We start from the raw sequence: 18,191 nt of genomic DNA on the forward strand, positions 1-18,191 counted from the left end.
TCAGATTTAACCCAGAGGACATCGTCCACCCAAGATCATCTGTTTGGACTCGCACCCTGTAACATGATCATTCTGTAAAGAACCTCAGGGTGGAGTGTCCAGGACCAGTTTTACCAAACAAGTTTGCAGAAACCCCAGAGATCGACCCTATAATGTTTACTTTTCTAAAAAAATATGCAAAGGATCCAAAGAAGGACATCAACCTCGCTTGACAAGGTTGCCCAGATAAGATGCTAGATCACTTGGGCCGCTCACAAATATTCTGAAAAAGGCCCTGATGGCCAAGACAACTAGTTCCCTAATTGACCCTGATATCCTGGCAAGGTGGGCCCAACAGGCTATATGCCTACTGGGCAGTGCCAACTGGGCTATGTTTTCTGAGAGACAGTAATCTCCTGGTTTGAACATGAACACTAACCTCTCAGAACTTGATTCAGCTGATGCCAGTCCCTTAGCTGAGGGGCATCTCTTCAGAGACACATTTGTTTAGGAAATCTCCAAGTTGGATCATCACGTTCACATCACAAGAAAAAGCACAATATAATCTCAAGATGGTTTTCCAGACTCGCCTTTTTGCTCAGGCCATGAGAGGTAGAGGATGCTCACCAGGCCAATAGTACTATCAAGGCCCAAGGTGACTGGCAGGACTCCACCAAAGGGAGATATCTTCTTCCCACTCAGGAAGCGATTTTCCCAACGGTGTTTCCACATAGGTGGTCCCAGACAAGGTTTCTAGTCTACTACCTCCTCAGGTAAGGGTTATTGATGCCTCAGAGGGGGGTCGAGTGCAAATCTTTCTACACAATTGTAGTGTGTAGGCTCAGGATGCATGGGTACTACAAACCATTCAGGGTTTCCACCTAGAATTTTAATAGACACCCTGCCATGGGACCCCCTCAGAAGTGACATCTTCTGTACCAGTGTCCACTTTTATAGACCCCGAACTGGAGGAATTGCTGCAGAAGCGATTGGTTTCCTATTGCAATCCCCATCCTGTGGGTTTTGCAGTAACTTATTTTTTAGTACAAAAAAGAAGGGGTGGACACAGGTTGGTTCTAAATCTGACACAGTTAAACTACTTCATCACATGCAGACACTTCAAGATGAAGGATATCCATCTTCTAGCAGACTTATTGCAGGAAAGGATTGGATGGTCCGTCTGGACCCAAAGATGCCTATCTATCCATTCCTATTCTCCAAACTGTGTTTCACAAAACAAAATGCAATTGTTGTGTACCTAGCATGAGATCCTCTTATGTGTGCTTAGCATAAGATATAGTTACTGTGTCCCTAATATAGGATAACGTTTCTGTGTGTCTAGTACAAGATGCAGTTACTGTGTGCCTAGTGTAAAATGCAGCTACTGTGGATCCAGCGGATGTATGACGTTACAACGCATACTTTTACAACGCATACCGTTACAACAAAACTTTTACAACGCAAATACTATTACAACGCATGTATTTACAACGCATGTTTTTACAATGCAGGTACCTTTACAACGCATACCATTACAACGTAAGTATTGGTAAGTATATATTAATTTTTTATTTGTAAATTAATTGAAATTAATATAATTTAATGTAATGTAATTTAATGTAATTTAATTTAATTTAATTTAATTTAATTAATTTAATTTAATTTAAATTTAATTATTCTTTATTTTTACCCTGTACCCCTGTACCCCAAAAACCCAAAACTGACCCTGAACCCTAAAAATACCCCTTTACCCCAAAACCCCAAACTGACCCTGAACCCTAAAAACACCCCTGTACCCCAAAAACCCAAAACTGACCCTGAACCCTAAAAATACCCCTTTACCCAAAAACCCAAAACTGACCCTGAACCCTAAAAATACCCCTTTACCCCAAAACCCAAAACTGACCCTGAACCCTAAAAATACCCCTTTACCCAAAAACCTAAAACTGACCCTGAACCCTAAAAATACCCCTTTACCCAAAAACCCAAAACTGACCCTGAACCCTAAAAATACCCCTTTACCCAAAAACCCAAAACTGACCCTGAACCCTAAAAATACCCCTTTACCCAAAAACCCAAAACTGACCCTGAACCCTAAAAATGCCCTTTACCCAAAAACCCAAAACTGACCCTGAACCCTAAAAATACCCCTTTACCCAAAAACCCAAAACTGACCCTGAACCCTAAAAATACCCCTTTACCCAAAAACCCAAAACTGACCCAGAACCCTAAAAATACCCCTTTACCCAAAAACCTAAAACTGACCCTGAACCCTAAAAATACCCCTTTACCCAAAAACCCAAAACTGACCCTGAACCCTAAAAATACCCCTTTAAAAAAAAAACATATAACATTTTAAATATAATTATATACTTACCAATACTTATGTTGTAATGGTATGCGTTGTAAAGGTACCTGCGTTGTAAAAACATGCGTTGTAAATACATGCGTTGTAATAGTATTTGCGTTGTAAAAGTTTCGTTGTAATGGTAGTGCGTTGTAAAAGTTGCGTTCTAAAGGTTGTATACCGATGCAGCACAGGAAGTAGTTACTGTGTACCAATCATAGAATTTGGTTAATGTGTGACTAGCATAAGATGCAATTACTGTTTGCTGAGTATTAGATGGAGTTGCTGTGTGCCGAGTATAAAATCCGGTTACTGTGTGCTGACTATAAGTTGCAGTTACTGTGTTCCAAGCATAAGATGCAGTTACTGTGTGCCTAGCAAAGGATAGAGTTACTGTCTGCCTAGTATAAGAAGCAGTTGCTGTGTGATGAGTACAAGATGCAATTACTATGTGTTTAGTACAAGGTTTTGTTACATTATGCCTAGTACAAGGTGCAGTTACTATGTGCCAAGTACAGGACGCAGTTACCGTGTAGCTAACATAAGATACAGTTACTGTGTGCTGAGTGTAAGGTTCCTCTTTTGTGTGCCTCATATAGAATTCAGTTGCTGTGTGCCTAGCATAGGATGCAGTTACTCTGTTCCAATCATAGGATGTGGTTACTGTGTGCCTAATACAGGATGAACTGTGTGTCTAGCATAAGATACATTTACTGTGGTCATAGCATAAAATGCATCTACTGTCTGCCTAGTACAGGATGCAGTTACTGTGTGCCTAGTATAAGATGCAGTTACTCTGTGCATAGAAAAAGATGCAGTTTGTGTGTGCCTAGAAAAAGATGCAGGTACTATGTGCCTGGCCTAAGGTGCATTTACCGAGTGCCTAGTATAGAATTAAGTTACTGTGATCCTAATAAAAGATGCCATTAATTACTGTGTGCCTAGTGTAAAATTGCCTAGTACAGGATGCTCTAACTGTGTGACTAGAATAAGATGCAGTTACAGTGTACCTAGAATAGTATGAAGTTATTTGGTGCCTAGAATAAGATGCAGTTACTGTGTGCCTGGTAGAATATGCAGTTATTTGTGTGTGTTACCACCATAAGATGTACTTATTGTGTGTCTAGAATAGGATACAGTTACTGTGTGCCTAGTATAGGATAACACTACGGTGTGCCTAGTATAAGATGCAGTTACTGTGTGCCTAATAGAAGATGCCGTTACTGTATGCCTGGTATGAGGTGTAGTTACTCTGTGCCTTTCATAGAATAGAGTTACTGAATGCCTAGTATAAGATGCAGTTACTGTGTGCCTAGTAAAATATGCAGTTAATGTGTGCCTAGCATAAGATGCAGTTATTGAGTGCCTAATTTAAGATACTGTTTCTGAGTGCCTAGTATAGGATGAAGATGCTGTGTGCCTAGTATAAGATGCAGTTACTTTGTGCAGAGTATAAGATGCAGTTTTTGTGTGCCTAGTATAAAATATAGTTACTGTGTGTCTAGCATAAGATGCAGTTACTGTGTGCCTAGTATAGGATGCAGTTACAGCATGTCTAGGACAAGATGCAGTTACTGTGTGCCTAGAATAAGAGGATGTTACTGTGTGCCTAATATAGGATGTAGTTACTCTGTGTCTATCATCAGATGCAGTTACTGTTTGCCTAGAATAGCAAGTTACTGTGTGCTAGTATAAGATGCAGTTAATGGGAGCCTAGTAAAAGATGCAGTTATTCAGTGTCAAGTATAAATTACAGTTACTGCATGCCTAGCATAGTATGACGTTTCTGCATCTGTAGTATAAGATGCAGTTACTAGGTCTGGAATAGGAGGAGGACACTGCATGACTATTTGAAGGTGCAATAACGGTGTGCCTAGCAGAAGATTCAGTTTCTTCGTGCCTTGTTTAGGATTTGGTTTTGTGTGCCTAGTATAAGATACAGTTACTATGTGAAGTATAGAATAAAGTTACTGCATGTCTAGTATTAGATGCAGTTAATATGCGCCTAGTATAAAATGAAGTTCCTGCTTTCCAAGAAGAAGATGCAGTTACCTAGTATGGGATAAGGTTTTGAGTGCCTATTACAAGATGCAGTTACTGTATGGCTAGCATAGGATGAACTTAATGTGGGCCTACAAAAAGACATCTTGTACAAGGAACAAGATGCAGTTACTGTGTGCCTTGTACAAGATGTAGTTATAGTGTGCTTAGTACAAGGTGTTGTTACTGTATGCCTAGTACAAGGTGCAGTAAATGTGTGCCTAGTACAGGATCCAGTTACTGTGTGCCTTCCATAAGATGCTTTTACTGTGTGCTTAGAATGAAGTTCCTGCGCGTCTAGTAGAACATGCAGTTACGGTGTGCCTAAGACCGTATGAAGTAACAGGGTGCCTTGAATAAGATGCAGTTACTATGTGCCTAGTATACGATGCAGATACTATGTGCTTAGTATATGACAATGGTACTGTGAACCTAGTATAAGATGCAGTTACTATGTGCCTAGTACATGACGCCGTTACTGTGTGCCTAGTATAAGATGCAGTTACTGTGTGCCAAGCATAAGGAGAGGTTACTGGGTATCTACTATACGTGTTAGAGATCTATAAACACAAAGCACAGGCAGCTGCTGGGGAGAATAAGTTTGTGAGAAGGATCCTGGGGCTACCATTGACAACAACATTAATCCCAATGTTCCACAACCTAAATATAAAACGGGTAGAGCAAATCGCAGTTTTATGCCCATTTCTCTACTGGATTATGCTATGGAGTACGCCAGACCTGGGGTCCATAGAGAGGGCATCAAAGAACTCCTAGTCCTTGACAGATGCTTAACCTTCCCTTGGCTTAGACATGTCACTAAATGGCTTGCAGAATTCGATCTTCTTTCTTAGTGGACAGAGCCAGAGCAGTTGGTGCAAGGCTCCAAGAGTCGCCTGAAGCAAGTATATTGGGCATATGTCTTAAATGCACTCCACCGGGACCCCACTTTGGGGACATTAACGGTGCAATTTCATAATGTTAAACCTAGCCAATGCCATTAAGAGTTTCTTGATATTATCCAGCCATCCTGGCAAGAATCTTGTACCTGAAATTTCGCTATGCAATTCTTCAGACCAAGAGCTGTACAGCAAAATGGGAAATCCAGGGGGAGCTTTCTGCACTTCATGCACTTTAGGCATAATTGAAAACATTGTGCATATCCTCTTCTTTTCCCCGGCATATACCAGGGCAAGGAAGAAATGGTTTTGCACATTGTGCAACAGGCTAGGGTTCAGCAAACATCAAGACGCCCTAAGAGTGCTGCAACACAGCACCATACTCAATATTTGCTATATCTAAAGACTTATTAGCAGGAGGATTTGCATGGAGCAAGATGGGGCTGAAATTATGAAATTGTGAAATTGTAATGTCTGGGTTTGCAGTAAACAATATACATCTATTTTGAAGCACATTAAAGTACATATTTTATATCATCTATTGCATTAATTAATTTCAGTCGATTTTTTATATACATATGCATTTTAGTGGTTTCAACTAAAACAAAAGTTATTACGCATTCCACAAAGTATGGTCTTCCTCAACACAAGATCAAATGATGGGCAAAAGGACAAGCACTTACTTTTCCTCCAGGCATGGCGGACCATGGGAGGTCCTTGCCTGGTGTTGTGTCCTGGTTTGATTGAATACCTTGGTCTGAAATGCATATAGGAAAGTCATCTATGTTATATGTACTGAATATAAACACATCATGAATGATGTACAGTTGGATGTGGAAACATTTTAATCTTGTTTAACTGTAAACCTTTTATGGCCTATGGCCGAAATAAAGTATTACAACAACAAGGTTTTGGTACTTTGTGCCTAGTACAAGGTGCAGTAAATATGTGCTTAGTACAGGATGCAGTTATTGTGTGCCTAGTATAAGATGCTTTCACTGTGTGCCTACGATGAAGTTGCTGCGTGTCTAGTAGAACATGCAGTTACTGTGTGCCTAACACGGTATTGAGATACTCTTTGCCTTACATAAGATGCAGTTACTGTGTGCCTTGTAGAAGATGCAGTTACTATGTGCCTAGTACAAGCCACAGTTACTGTGTGCCTAGTATAAGATGCAGTTATTGTTTTCCAAGCATAGGATGCAGTTACTATGTGCCTAGAATAATATGCAGTTACTGTGTTCCTAGCTGAAAATGAAGTTACTGTGTGCCTATTATAAGATGCAGTTACTGTTTCCTAGGTATAAAATATGGTTACAGTGTTCGGAGTTTAAGTTGAGTTTACTGTATGGTGATAATAGAATACGGGTACTGTGTTCCTAGCGGAAGGTGCAATTAGTTTATGCTTAGTACAAGGTACAGTTACTGAGTGCCTAGTACAGGGGACAGTTAATGTGTGCTTATTTCATTTTATTTAGAGTTTTCTATAGCGCGAACATGACCCTGCAAGGGGTATCAGAGCGCTTTACAGAAGTATTTCAACATTAGAACCATTTACAACCATAAATTGCAAATCACAAACTTTTTACAACAGTACACTTCAGGGAAGCATATAAACATAGATACCGATCAACAATTGAGTTAGTATCAAAGCGCATTAAATCCCACCACCACATGTGCTACATATATACCCGCTCATGTGTGGGAAGTGAGAGGCTGGCGGATGACTGGAAGCAAACATGGAAAGATTGTATCCATAGGTACTGCTGCAAGGTCCTATTGTAGAAATGTTCTCACATAGAATGAGTTTGCTTCTTTTTCTAATGCTGTGATGGATGGAATTCTAATGCTAGGGGGGAGTGCGTTCCAAATTCGTGGTGCTGCCCCAAAGAACGCTCGGTCATAAGTTATTTTCCTTACAAAAATGAACTGGTTTCAGAAGTAGATCATCTTTGCTCCTGGTGCTTCGGTTTCCTCCTGACTGCGTAATTTTCTGGGCAAGGTAAACTGGCGTTTTATGGTACAATGCATTATGCGTGATGCAGGTTAACTTGAAGTGAATTCTTGCTTTGAAGGGTAGCCAGTTGATCATTTTCAAGTGTGGGGAGATATGGTCTAATTTTTGGGATCCCGATATCAGTCTTGTGACTGCATTAAGACATGCCTTCTAAGGGGCTGTTGTGACCTTGGGAAGACCTGCCAGTGTAGTGCACCCATATTCTATCCTGGAAATGACCAGTGCCTGGACTGCTGTTTTAAGATCTGTTTTATTTAGGAATGGTTTTAGTTTGGGCAGGTAGCTTGTGTTCTTTGCCATTGTGTTGATATGTGCAATCATGTTCAGATTTTTGTCAAGAGTAATTCCCAAATATTTAGTGGAGTAGACTATCTTTGGGGTACAATTTAAAGCAGTGATAATATTGGACCATTCTGCTAACTTGAATGTACTTTTCTGAGGTGTAATCAGTAAGAATTCAGTTTTCTGCGGGTTTAGCTTCAGGTGGTTCAAGGTTAGCCATTGGCGGATTCTCGTAAGGGCTTGGTTCATAGTTTTTATGTGTTCTGTCAATGTCACCTTGATATACAGCTGCGTGTCATCCACGTACATATGATATCCTATCATAAGGTGCAGTTACTGTGTACCTAGTACAAGATGCATTCACTGTGTGACTAGCATAAAATGCAGTTACCGTTTGCCTAGCATAGGATGCAGTTAATGTGTGCCGAGTATATTATACAGTTACTGTTTGCTAGGTATCAAATGGTTACATTGTTCCGAGTTTAAGTTAAGTTTACTGTATGGTGAGAATAGAATACGGGTACTGTGTGCCTAGTGGAAGGGGCAGTTACTGTGTGCCTAGCTTAGGATGAAGTTAGTGTGTGTCTGGTACAGGATGGAGTTACTATGTGCTTAGTACAAGGTACAGTTACTTTTGCCTATCATAATGTGCAGTTACTGTGTGCCTAGTACAAGATGCATTCACTGTTTGTCTAGCATAAGACGGAGTTATTGTGTGCCTAGAATAGGATGTAATTACTGTGTGCCTAGCATAAGATGCAGTTACTGAGTGCATAGTAATAAATGCAGTCCCATGCCATAGTGGTTGCCCATTTTTCTACTCAGTGATTCATTGCCTGATATTGGTTGATGTTTGGCATTGTATGTAATGCATAGTGGAGGTCTGTGCAAATGTGTGTGTTCCTTTTGATCTCACAAGTGAGCCCTCTCAAGCATTGATTTTTATTATGTGTACTACGGTATGGTTTGATGGCTTTTTCTCTTTTCTCAGCGAGATCTTCACTTGATTTTGGCACTTCCGGCAAGATGCATATCTATGTTGTTCAGTTGTGTCTCTGAATGGCATCTTCACTTTGTGCAGCCCCTTCCCCATGCCATATTGAGGGAGAGCATAGCATGTTTGAATGAAAGAACATGAATACAAGAATCATTTGAATCAGCTATATTTTAGTTTGCTATGTCCTAAAGTGAACTTTGAAATAACGCCTGATGCGCTGAGCTTTCACATGTATAATTCAGACATGAGGCAGCACGGTCTGCAGAGGAGGACACAAAAATGAGCAGTCAGATGATGCCAGTGTAACCTTGAGCCTAAAGTATAACTGAGAAACATGTGTGCTGAGTTACAGGCAGGACTCCTTCAGAGCGGTGGAACAGACGACTTTGGGTTTAATACTCGATTTCACGAATTGATAAAGGAACAGTACTGGAATGTAGTTCAGGACCTACAAACTTGCCCTATTGTTCCAAGTCTTCTTCCCCTGTCTACCGTCCCCAATCCCACCCCCTTCAGACCCTCCTCAGTGGAGTCTGTGCTGCTGGAAGGTGGGCTTCTGATGTTCACAGCGAATAAATATCTCAGGATCCCCCAATCATTGATGGTATTTTTCAAAGTCAGGAGCACTCGGAGACCAGGGCCCACCACTGCAGTCAGTGGTAGTCAGGACTTTAGGTGGGCCGGGTCCCTCCAAGTCTAAGACCTCATAGTATTTAACAACAGGCAATGAAACAGCTCCCTATGTGCCTCTGCGTTCATGTCCTTAACTTTACCGGCAAATAACACTGATCAATTTCTAAAGAATGAATGCAAAACACATTATGCTAAACATTTTCATTGATTTAGTTTTGCTTTTGTTTAAAATTTTCCTTAACCTTGCATTCCCTAATAATATTAACTTTCTCCAGGATATTATGTTGCTGTTTTCTTTGTTTTTTTTGCATCAAAAGACTCTCTACTTTAATGTCATTTCCAGCTGATTATAACATGCAACGATTGAGAGCTCTGGATTTGAGGTTTAATGCAGTGCTAGGTCTCCGCAGTGCCGGTCAGTGGGTCAGAAAGGTGTTCAGAATACATAGTCATCCAGTCTTTGGTCTTCTTGCTGAGTGTGCAGGGCAGGTTGCATATTCTATATGCAATTGTGAGACAGTGCCAATGTGTGCGAAGGAGGTACACAGTTATCAAAATACTGACACGGCAACGGTAAAAGAAAATTCAGTACTTATAGGTGAGTGGGTGTGTTGTGTGTTTGGGGGTGGTGAAGTGAAGGAAATGTGAGGAAGTGCATTCAGGAGAGAGTGAAAAAAGGGTGCAGAACAGGAAAGAGATGGGGTGTAATATATGCAGATGGACAAGATGAGAGAGGAAAATGGTATATATGTCTAACAAAGTGATGAATATACCTGGATTGATTTACACACTCTAAACATCACTACTTCTTTCACAAGACCAGTAATATCTATTTCACAATCTCGCAATTCCAGAATTGAAACACTCTCAAAATTATTTACAACAAAATCATTATTGTTACTCATTGATCTTAAATAGTTAACACCCACAGACAAAATCATTAGTTCTGGATGGTTGTAGGTGAAAGTCAGATGGGTTATATATGTGGATGCAATCACTAAAAGCTCAGAGGAACCAACATGCCTGTTGGGTGGTTTAGTTTACTTGTTTAAGCGACTCCCTGAATACATAGGCCATTCCTCTTTTTGAAACCTCTCCAAATGCTTTTCATCTCACTTAAAGCCCTAGTGACAGTACCAGGGCAATTGTGAACTGATCTTTTAAGGGTAGGGTCTCACTTTGACTTAAAAAAAGTGAATTTATTTAGCAAATATGAGCTAGCAGGAAGGTTCATATGGCTCCACAGTAAGGACCATTTCCTCCAGTAAATAAGATGGTCCTAACAGGGGTGTGAAGGCTCACTGCTCACTGGTGCCCATCAGGCTGAGGAAGATGGATATAGCACCCTACAGGTTCTGAGACTGAGGAGGATGGATATAGGTACCCTTCAGGTTCTTGGCAGAAAGGGTCAGTGCAGGCTCACCTGCTATTGCCGTAATAAGATTTCTCCTTTGTCGCCTGTGTCTCGAATGTGTTTGTTACCCAAGTGAACTTCAAACATTATTGATCTCATTCTTCCTGTCATGGTCCAAGATATGATATTATGCATTTGGTATTGAAGCCTGCACCCCTCCCCCACTCCCAGCGCCTTGAGACTCTTATGGGTGAGTAGTCGCACTTAACAAACGCCTGATTGATTGATTGGTATAAGTTATTTCCCATTTCTTGAATTTAGAACCAGACTGGATAAAACTGTGTGGGCACATGCACCTGTTTAATCGCCCTGTTTATTCCTTTACATTATTTTGGGGTAACTGTAGTTCTATTTACTTTTGAGAGAAACAAATGTTTTTTTTTTACCAATAAGATTGTGTCTAGTGTTTATTTCAGGCCTCCTCAAAATAATATAGCATTTTGGAAAGAATATACACCCGAGCAGTCCAGCACTGGAGCACAGGATTGCAAACACCTCTACGGCCACCATATACTTCCCCCGTGTGCTCAGGTATGCTGGGAGGAAAGAGAGCCACACACTGACAAACACCAGCATACTGAAGGTAATGAGCTTGGCCTCATTGAAGCTTCCAGGCAGATTCCTTGAGACAAAGGCAACTACAAAGCTGACTGTGGCCAGGAGACCCATGTATCCCAGCATGCAGTAGAAGAAGATGGCACCCCCTTCATTACATTGAACAATTAATTTTTCCTTATAAGACACCATGTTTAGCTCTGCAAAAGGAGGTGATTTCACCAGCCAAACAACACAAATAACAATTTGAATCAAAGAAGAGACGAAGACTATGCACGTTGGTGTCTTTGATCCCAACCACTTCCTCGCAGAGCTGCTGGGATTTGTTGCCTTGAAGACAATGACAACTACAATAGTTTTAGCCAAAACAGAGGCAACACTGACAGAAAATATCACCCCAAAGACTGTCTGTCGGAGCATGCAGGTGAGCTTTTGAGGACGACAGACAAATATGATTGAGCAGAGGAAGCAGAGCATGAGGGAGGCAAGAAGAAGGTAACTGAGACCACGGTTGTTGGCTTTGACGATGGGAGTGTCTCTGTATTTAATGAAGACTCCAAGGACCAGAGAAGTGATCAATGTTAAAAAGACGGCAAATATGGTGAGGGTGAGTCCCAGGGGCTCTTCAAACGAGAGGAATTCAGTCACTTTTTGGATGCAGTGATCATGATTTTCATTGGACCATTTGTCGTCCGGACATTTCATACATTCATCTCTGCCTGAAGAAATAATGAAACAATGTTATATTTGAAGACAGTCTCTGTCTATGGAGTAGACCACATTGTAGTTGCAAGGGAGTCATTAATAATACATTCAGCAGTACATAATTACAAGTCTAACAGAGTTATTGAGCACAAACCAGAGATCCATCAAGGTAGATCTGTTGGTGATTTTTCTAGTAATACTTTTTCAAGACTTTTATCTGAATATGTTACAGTTATGGATGTCAAAGATCGTTATATTTGTGTGAAACTACCCGCTTCTGTTTCTGAGGGGGTTACCTATAATATGCTTCCCCTTACTTATGGCATCACTTGTAGTGTTATAGCTAGTTTATTTTATCAGACAGGTCGTTTGGAGTACTATTATTCTAACTATGATGACATTTTTGCAAACTTAAAAGTTGACAAAAGCTTGAATAAACATAAACATGCTAAACAGATGAGGGAATTTTTCATTGTAACTAATGAACTTACTTATGAGTATGCTTTTAGAAATAATTTAACTTGTTAATTGAGAACTGAAGAGAAATCTTTCTTAAACTTGGTTGAAGAGAGAAGGGCAATTTATAAACGAAACGAAATGCTGAAACAAACCAAATCTAAGTTTTGGCAGATTGAAGATGAGAAGCTAAATGGTAGAACTGAAAATGTTGCTATTCACATAGATAAACCTGTTAGTGGAAAGCTTTGTATTCGGAGAGATAATACTCTATTTGATAATTATTTTGTAGGTGCTAGTCAATGTGAAGACACTTATCAAATCTTAGGTGGTTGGGGATTTAAAGGTGGTAAAGATCCAATTTTTCCTGAAAATTATTTTGTGTGCGGAAACAAGGCCTACTACAATCTCCCAGACCACTGGTATGGGACCTGTTATGTTGGTTTAGTTTTCCCAAAGATTTTTCATGTAGATAGAAATGTAAAGGGTTCATTTGAAATTAGCAATCATCTGAGTAGATTCAAAAGGGAAAGTTTTTCAGAAATTTTGGGAGATATTTTTGGTGCAGTAATACCTTTGGTGGGTATAACCCTGAATGCAGTTAAAATCAGAAAAATGTCTACGATTGTTGACAGATTGTCTACTGATACTGCTGCTAGTGGATTTCAATCAGTTGATACTGAACTTATTGCCATGAGATCGATGGTTATGCAGAACCGTCTTGTTCTTGACATTCTTTTAGCTAAAGAAGGAGGAGTTTGTGGAATATTACATGTACAGCATTGCTGTGAATATATTCCAGACAAGAGTCAAAATATTGAGATGTATATCAAAAACATTACAGAATTACATACAGAAATTGTACCTTTAGAAGATGAAGATTTTTCAGAACGTTTGAGCAAAAGATTTGCAGCAATCAAAAACTGGTTTCAAGAGATTGGTAGTTCAATTTTAGGCAAAATATTGTGTCCTTTATTAGTTATAGTTTTTGTGATATTTCTGCTAAAAATTAGTTGCATGTTATACAAAAGAAAGAAGTATCTAAGGGAGAAGAAAATTATTTACAACTTAGAAAAGAACAAGAAAAAGAAATAGAATTAGAAGAGTTTTGTAGGTCACAATATGAGAGTTACAAACAAACAGCTGAATCGAAAGTTTAGAAACACTAATAGGGTGATTGTCCAAAACATGTTCAAGGGTTTATAACATTTTTGCTAAAATTGTGGGTGTAGTTGGGTGATTTTGAAATCACCAGATGAGGGAGTTGATGGAGCGAGGTTCAGAATGATATTTTGTTCTAACTCGCAAAGTTAAACTTCCATAAAACAGTAACCGTATTAACTAGTTTGTGAGGAAAAGTATTAACCAACTTAGTTTTAAAATGCATATACACAAGAAACACGAGGGACTAATGCATGTGCTCTTTGTTGCAAAAGCAAGTGTGTATAAAATAATAAACTAACTTTGTCTATTGTCTTTGTCAGTATTAAATGCGGTTGTTTAATTAATGGCATGTGCGTATTATGTGTGCTTATGTTATGTCTTTACGTCTTTATGTGGCATAAGCTCGTGGAGAATCCTGCGGCCTAAAAGAAGAAGGTAGATATGAAATGCAGCTTTGTGTGCACAGCTAAGTAACATAAATTAATGGGTTAATAATTAGCAAAGGGGGTGGGTAACAGAATGGGTCTCAATTCTCTAATTAATTGATGTCTTGTGGTTGTTTAAATAATAGTTTTTGAGTGAGGCCTAAAAGGCACATTGAAAAGATGGCGTTTTCGAGTCCTGTCCAGAAAGAGCCCTGCATGGAAGTGAAAACTTTTACCACGTTGACAAGTTTTTGCAAATTCAAATAAACTGTGCTAAACGTGCTCTTGGAGAGAAAGATTCAAGCACAGGAAGCGGCAAAGCTTGCCAAGCCAAGGAAGTCGTGTACTGTAGCTCAAATGAAAGTAACATTTTAAGGAAGCCCGATGTAGGCTTGGAGAATGGTGATGACACCACAGGTGCTGACTTAAGTTAGCCAATGCGGACACTGGATGGCAAAGAAATGTGTTCATTTTAGAGAAGATTAGCTAGTTTGAAAGGTATAAAACCTGGCCCCATGGGCAGGAGTGCGCTTCTCGCTTTCCGATTCCTGAAGGGCATGACGTGCTGTTGGACTCTTTGGCGCACGTAAGGATAGCAGACTTTAATGATTTTCCTTTAAGGTGGAGCGAGTTTTAGACAGGGAAATAGAATTTAGGGAATGGAAACAGTTAATTTCTAATTCATGCTAATTGATTTGCCTTTAAAGTGTCGGTCTAATATGTTTTCTCCGTAATAAAGCTGCTTGCATTTTTGCTAATAAAATAAAGATTCTTAATAAAATGCTATTTCCTGAATAATTAAGTTAATAAAATTTGATTTTGAAACGACAAGCTGGTCTTGTTTATTCATGGTCTAGTTACCATCAGCTGATCCATTTACCTAAGTGACTTAATTAAAATGAAATATGATTAAAACCATGGTAGGAAATGATAAACTGCAGATGTATATAAAATTGTAAATAGTTTGTGAATAGTTCTGTTTAATTAGGTCACATGATTCAGTCGCCCAAAATTTGTCTCGTTGGCATATGGGCCTTGTGAGTGATTTATGATTAATGGTGAGTATTGTGGAGTTGGGTAGCGTTGGTGAGACAGTTTTCCCTTAGGGGCGCTGGATCACTTTCAAATCTTTCATTAAATACACTGATCAATTTATCATGATACACTATTTTGTGAATTATAATAATTACAGAGCAGTTTAGTAATTTAGAAGGATGATTTCAGTCTGATTCATTGATGTTTTGGTTCCTTATTTTAAAATGTAAAGAGCCATCACCAGGGCATAAAACATATTTTGACCTCTCCTATTGTATAGAACAGAATACAAAAAGAACTGATCACTTGGAGAGTACAATCCAGGTACAGAGTGAGATCTCTGCACTTAGGGTGGAGATTCCGCCCGACTGCAGATGTAAAGATACTACTTGTAACTTACCTTTGTGAATACCGAAAGGTGTAAACTTAGACTTTGACCTAAGTTTACTGTTGTAAGTACCGAAAGTCATAAACTTAGACATTTGATCTAAGTTTACTTTTGTGGAAGCCAAAATTGTTAAACTTAAAATATAACTTTACCATTAAAGAGAATTTAAATTACGATTTCTCGGACACCAAATATGAGGTTCCTACCTGTACCCGATCAAACGTTACCGCTTATTAACTGTAAAAATTTAGCCTAATGTCATCCTATTGGAGAAGTAAGCCTCACATTTGTGTTTTTTTTCGTTAACTTTACTCAAAAGTACATGTCCAAACTTTCAATTGAAATATACTCTCCCCTATGGGTTGCCTATGGCCTATGTTACGGGTGACTTATGTGTAATAAAAGGTAGGTTTAAAGTTTTCCAAGGGGGTTATTTTAGTCAAGTCAAATTGACAGTTTTAAACTGCATTCAGGCTGCAATGCCAGACTTGGGACTTGTTTTAAAGCGGCTACTTAAGTGGGTATGACAATACGTGCTGCATGTTCTCTAGTAGCACTCATATGCCCTAGGTATGTGGTATGTCACTCTAATAGGGACTTAGAACTTAAGTAAATTAAACATGCCAATCAGGTGTAAGACAATTTTATGATGTTTTTAGAAGTGAGCACAAGAACTTTAAACCTGGTTAGCACTGGTGAAGTGCAGATAGTCCTAAGGCCAGCATAAAGAAATTCAGAAAAATAGGAGGCTGAAGGCAAAAAGTCTGGGGAAAGACCACCCTAATGCTGGCAGGTCTAACACACTACTACTCTGCACTGCCAAAGTTTGCTGAACTATTTTGCTGCACTGCTTGTTTTTTTAAATCTACCACCTGCAAACTTATTTAACCACCTTTCAAGATGCATGTCAAATTAATTTACATTTAATTAAAATGCCATGTTGTTTGAACTCAGCCATTTTGTTTTGCCCTTGTTACACTTAAGCCTGAACTGGACTTGCACTTCTGACGTATTTTGGCTTCTTTGCATATTGCCACTTGTAAGCAAGGACTCTCAGATGACTAGTTTGGACTCTGCAAAATGATTGTTAACTATGGGCAAGATGTATGTCCCTTTTTTGCAGCTGCAAACGGGAGAATCTCCCGTTTGCGGCCTCAAAAAAGAGTAATAGCATGTACATTTGCGACTCTCGCTATTAGGAAGGGGCATCCCTTCCTAATAGTGGGTCAACATGCTATGTACTAGTGTTTTGCGACCACATTTGTGGGTGCAAAACACTCACAGTTTACCACCTACTTCAAGTAGGTGGTAAACCACTCACAAAGGGGATCGAGTCCCCTTTGTGAGTATGTTGGAAAATATTTTTAAGAGCAGGCAGTGGTCCCAGAGACCACTGTCTGCCCTTAAAAAAATGAAACTGAAAAGTTCAGTTTTCTTTTTTAAGTGCATCCCGTTTCCCTTTAAAAAAAATGGGATGCATTAAAAAAAGAACTGCTTTAATAAAAAAGCAGTCTCAGACATGGTGGTCTGCCAAGCCCAGCAGGCCACCATCCCTGGGTGGGCCAGCCATTCTCAATGGACTCGCTAATTGCGAGAGGCTCATTAACATTCAGGAGCCGCACAATTTGCGACCCCATTGGGAATCGCAAGCAGTGTAAAACACACTGATGTACATGCAAAATAGCACAGTGCAAATTGCAAGTCGCAAATGACTCCCAATTTGCGATGCGCTATTTTGCAGGTCATACATCTGGCCCTTAATCTTTTAAAGGTCCTCTCCATCCTTCTCATGAGAAAGCTCCGCACCTGATGAAACTCATACTATCTAATTCTCAGTTTCTGTCACATATCCTTTCTATTGCTAGGTATGGGATCGAAATGGATAAAAAGTGATGAATTAATTTCCGATGTCGGTTCCTGGTTATGGAATAAAAGAGGAGCAGGTGAGCATGGTTTTAGATTTATAAGGCTTTAAACTCAGATGACTCCAAGTAATCAATGGGCCCCCAAAAGAGTATCGTGCAATACCAGAGAGACATTGCTGACGGCAAAAACACGAGAAAGCGATTTCCCTCAGAGGATGATTTGTGACACCAAAAGCGTCAACATTTTGTTGTTTGTACGGCAGTGTGGTCAACAGTGCTTTTTCACTGTACCTATTTAACGACATAATGGGTGCTAATTTGTTCATATATGGTCATGTTGGACAAACCTTTTCTTTGTAAATAATATTGTTGGTGTATGTATTGTCACTCCCTCTCCTCTCCCATTTAACCCTCATTTCCCACGCAAGTCTTCCCCTTCTCCCCTCTACACATTTGGGGCACTGTTGTATACATATGTTCCAGATGTTTGCTGGATTTTGAACATTCAGATTGATGATCAATATGAATAAACAATATTGAGCAGAAGTTCATAGCATAAGTAATTCAATGGATGCTGGTCCATAAATATTTGTGTTGTATTAAATTGGCCCACTGGGACCAATTTTCTTCTGTACTGTCAATCACGCTGGTCCCGGTGGAATATCTGGGTTATACCCCTGTATTGTAACTACCTCGGAGTAATCAAGTCATAAACTTTGTTCAAGTATAACTTAAAGCAGGCAGGCCAGTGAAAGGAGATAAAATTAAATAAAAGTGGCAATAATGATGACCCTTGAGAAACTCCTCAAGGACAGGTCTGACTTTTGAGGTGAAAGGCCCTTCTGAATTACTTGGGATTTGTCAGTCAGAAATGATTGAATCTACGTTGGAGGTGAACAAGAGCTGGAGGATTAAGACGTGCAGCAGATAGGGCTCTGATGATTTCATGCGTGGACCTGTTAAAAGCCATGGGTAAGTCTAGTAGTATCAGGT

The 18,191-nt window shown here is 39.6% G+C and overlaps 1 protein-coding gene across 1 annotated transcript in view; it reads right to left on the reverse strand.

Moving 5' to 3' along the window:
- Positions 1-7,429: 7,429 nt before the first annotated feature.
- The window catches only part of LOC144774118 (extracellular calcium-sensing receptor-like), a 57,886-nt gene continuing 47,124 nt past the window's right edge, over positions 7,430-18,191 (reverse strand). Inside the window, exons 6-7 of the mRNA XM_078659143.1 lie at positions 10,992-11,879; positions 7,430-7,878 (exon numbers count right to left, since the gene is read on the reverse strand). Of these exons, the coding sequence (XP_078515269.1) occupies positions 7,430-7,878; positions 10,992-11,879 (1,337 nt within the window). The remainder of the gene's footprint in view (positions 7,879-10,991; positions 11,880-18,191) is intronic.

The sequence above is a fragment of the Lissotriton helveticus genome, chromosome 8 (genome assembly GCF_964261635.1).
Source record: "Lissotriton helveticus chromosome 8, aLisHel1.1, whole genome shotgun sequence".
In the NCBI taxonomy this organism is placed as follows: Eukaryota; Metazoa; Chordata; class Amphibia; order Caudata; family Salamandridae; genus Lissotriton; species Lissotriton helveticus.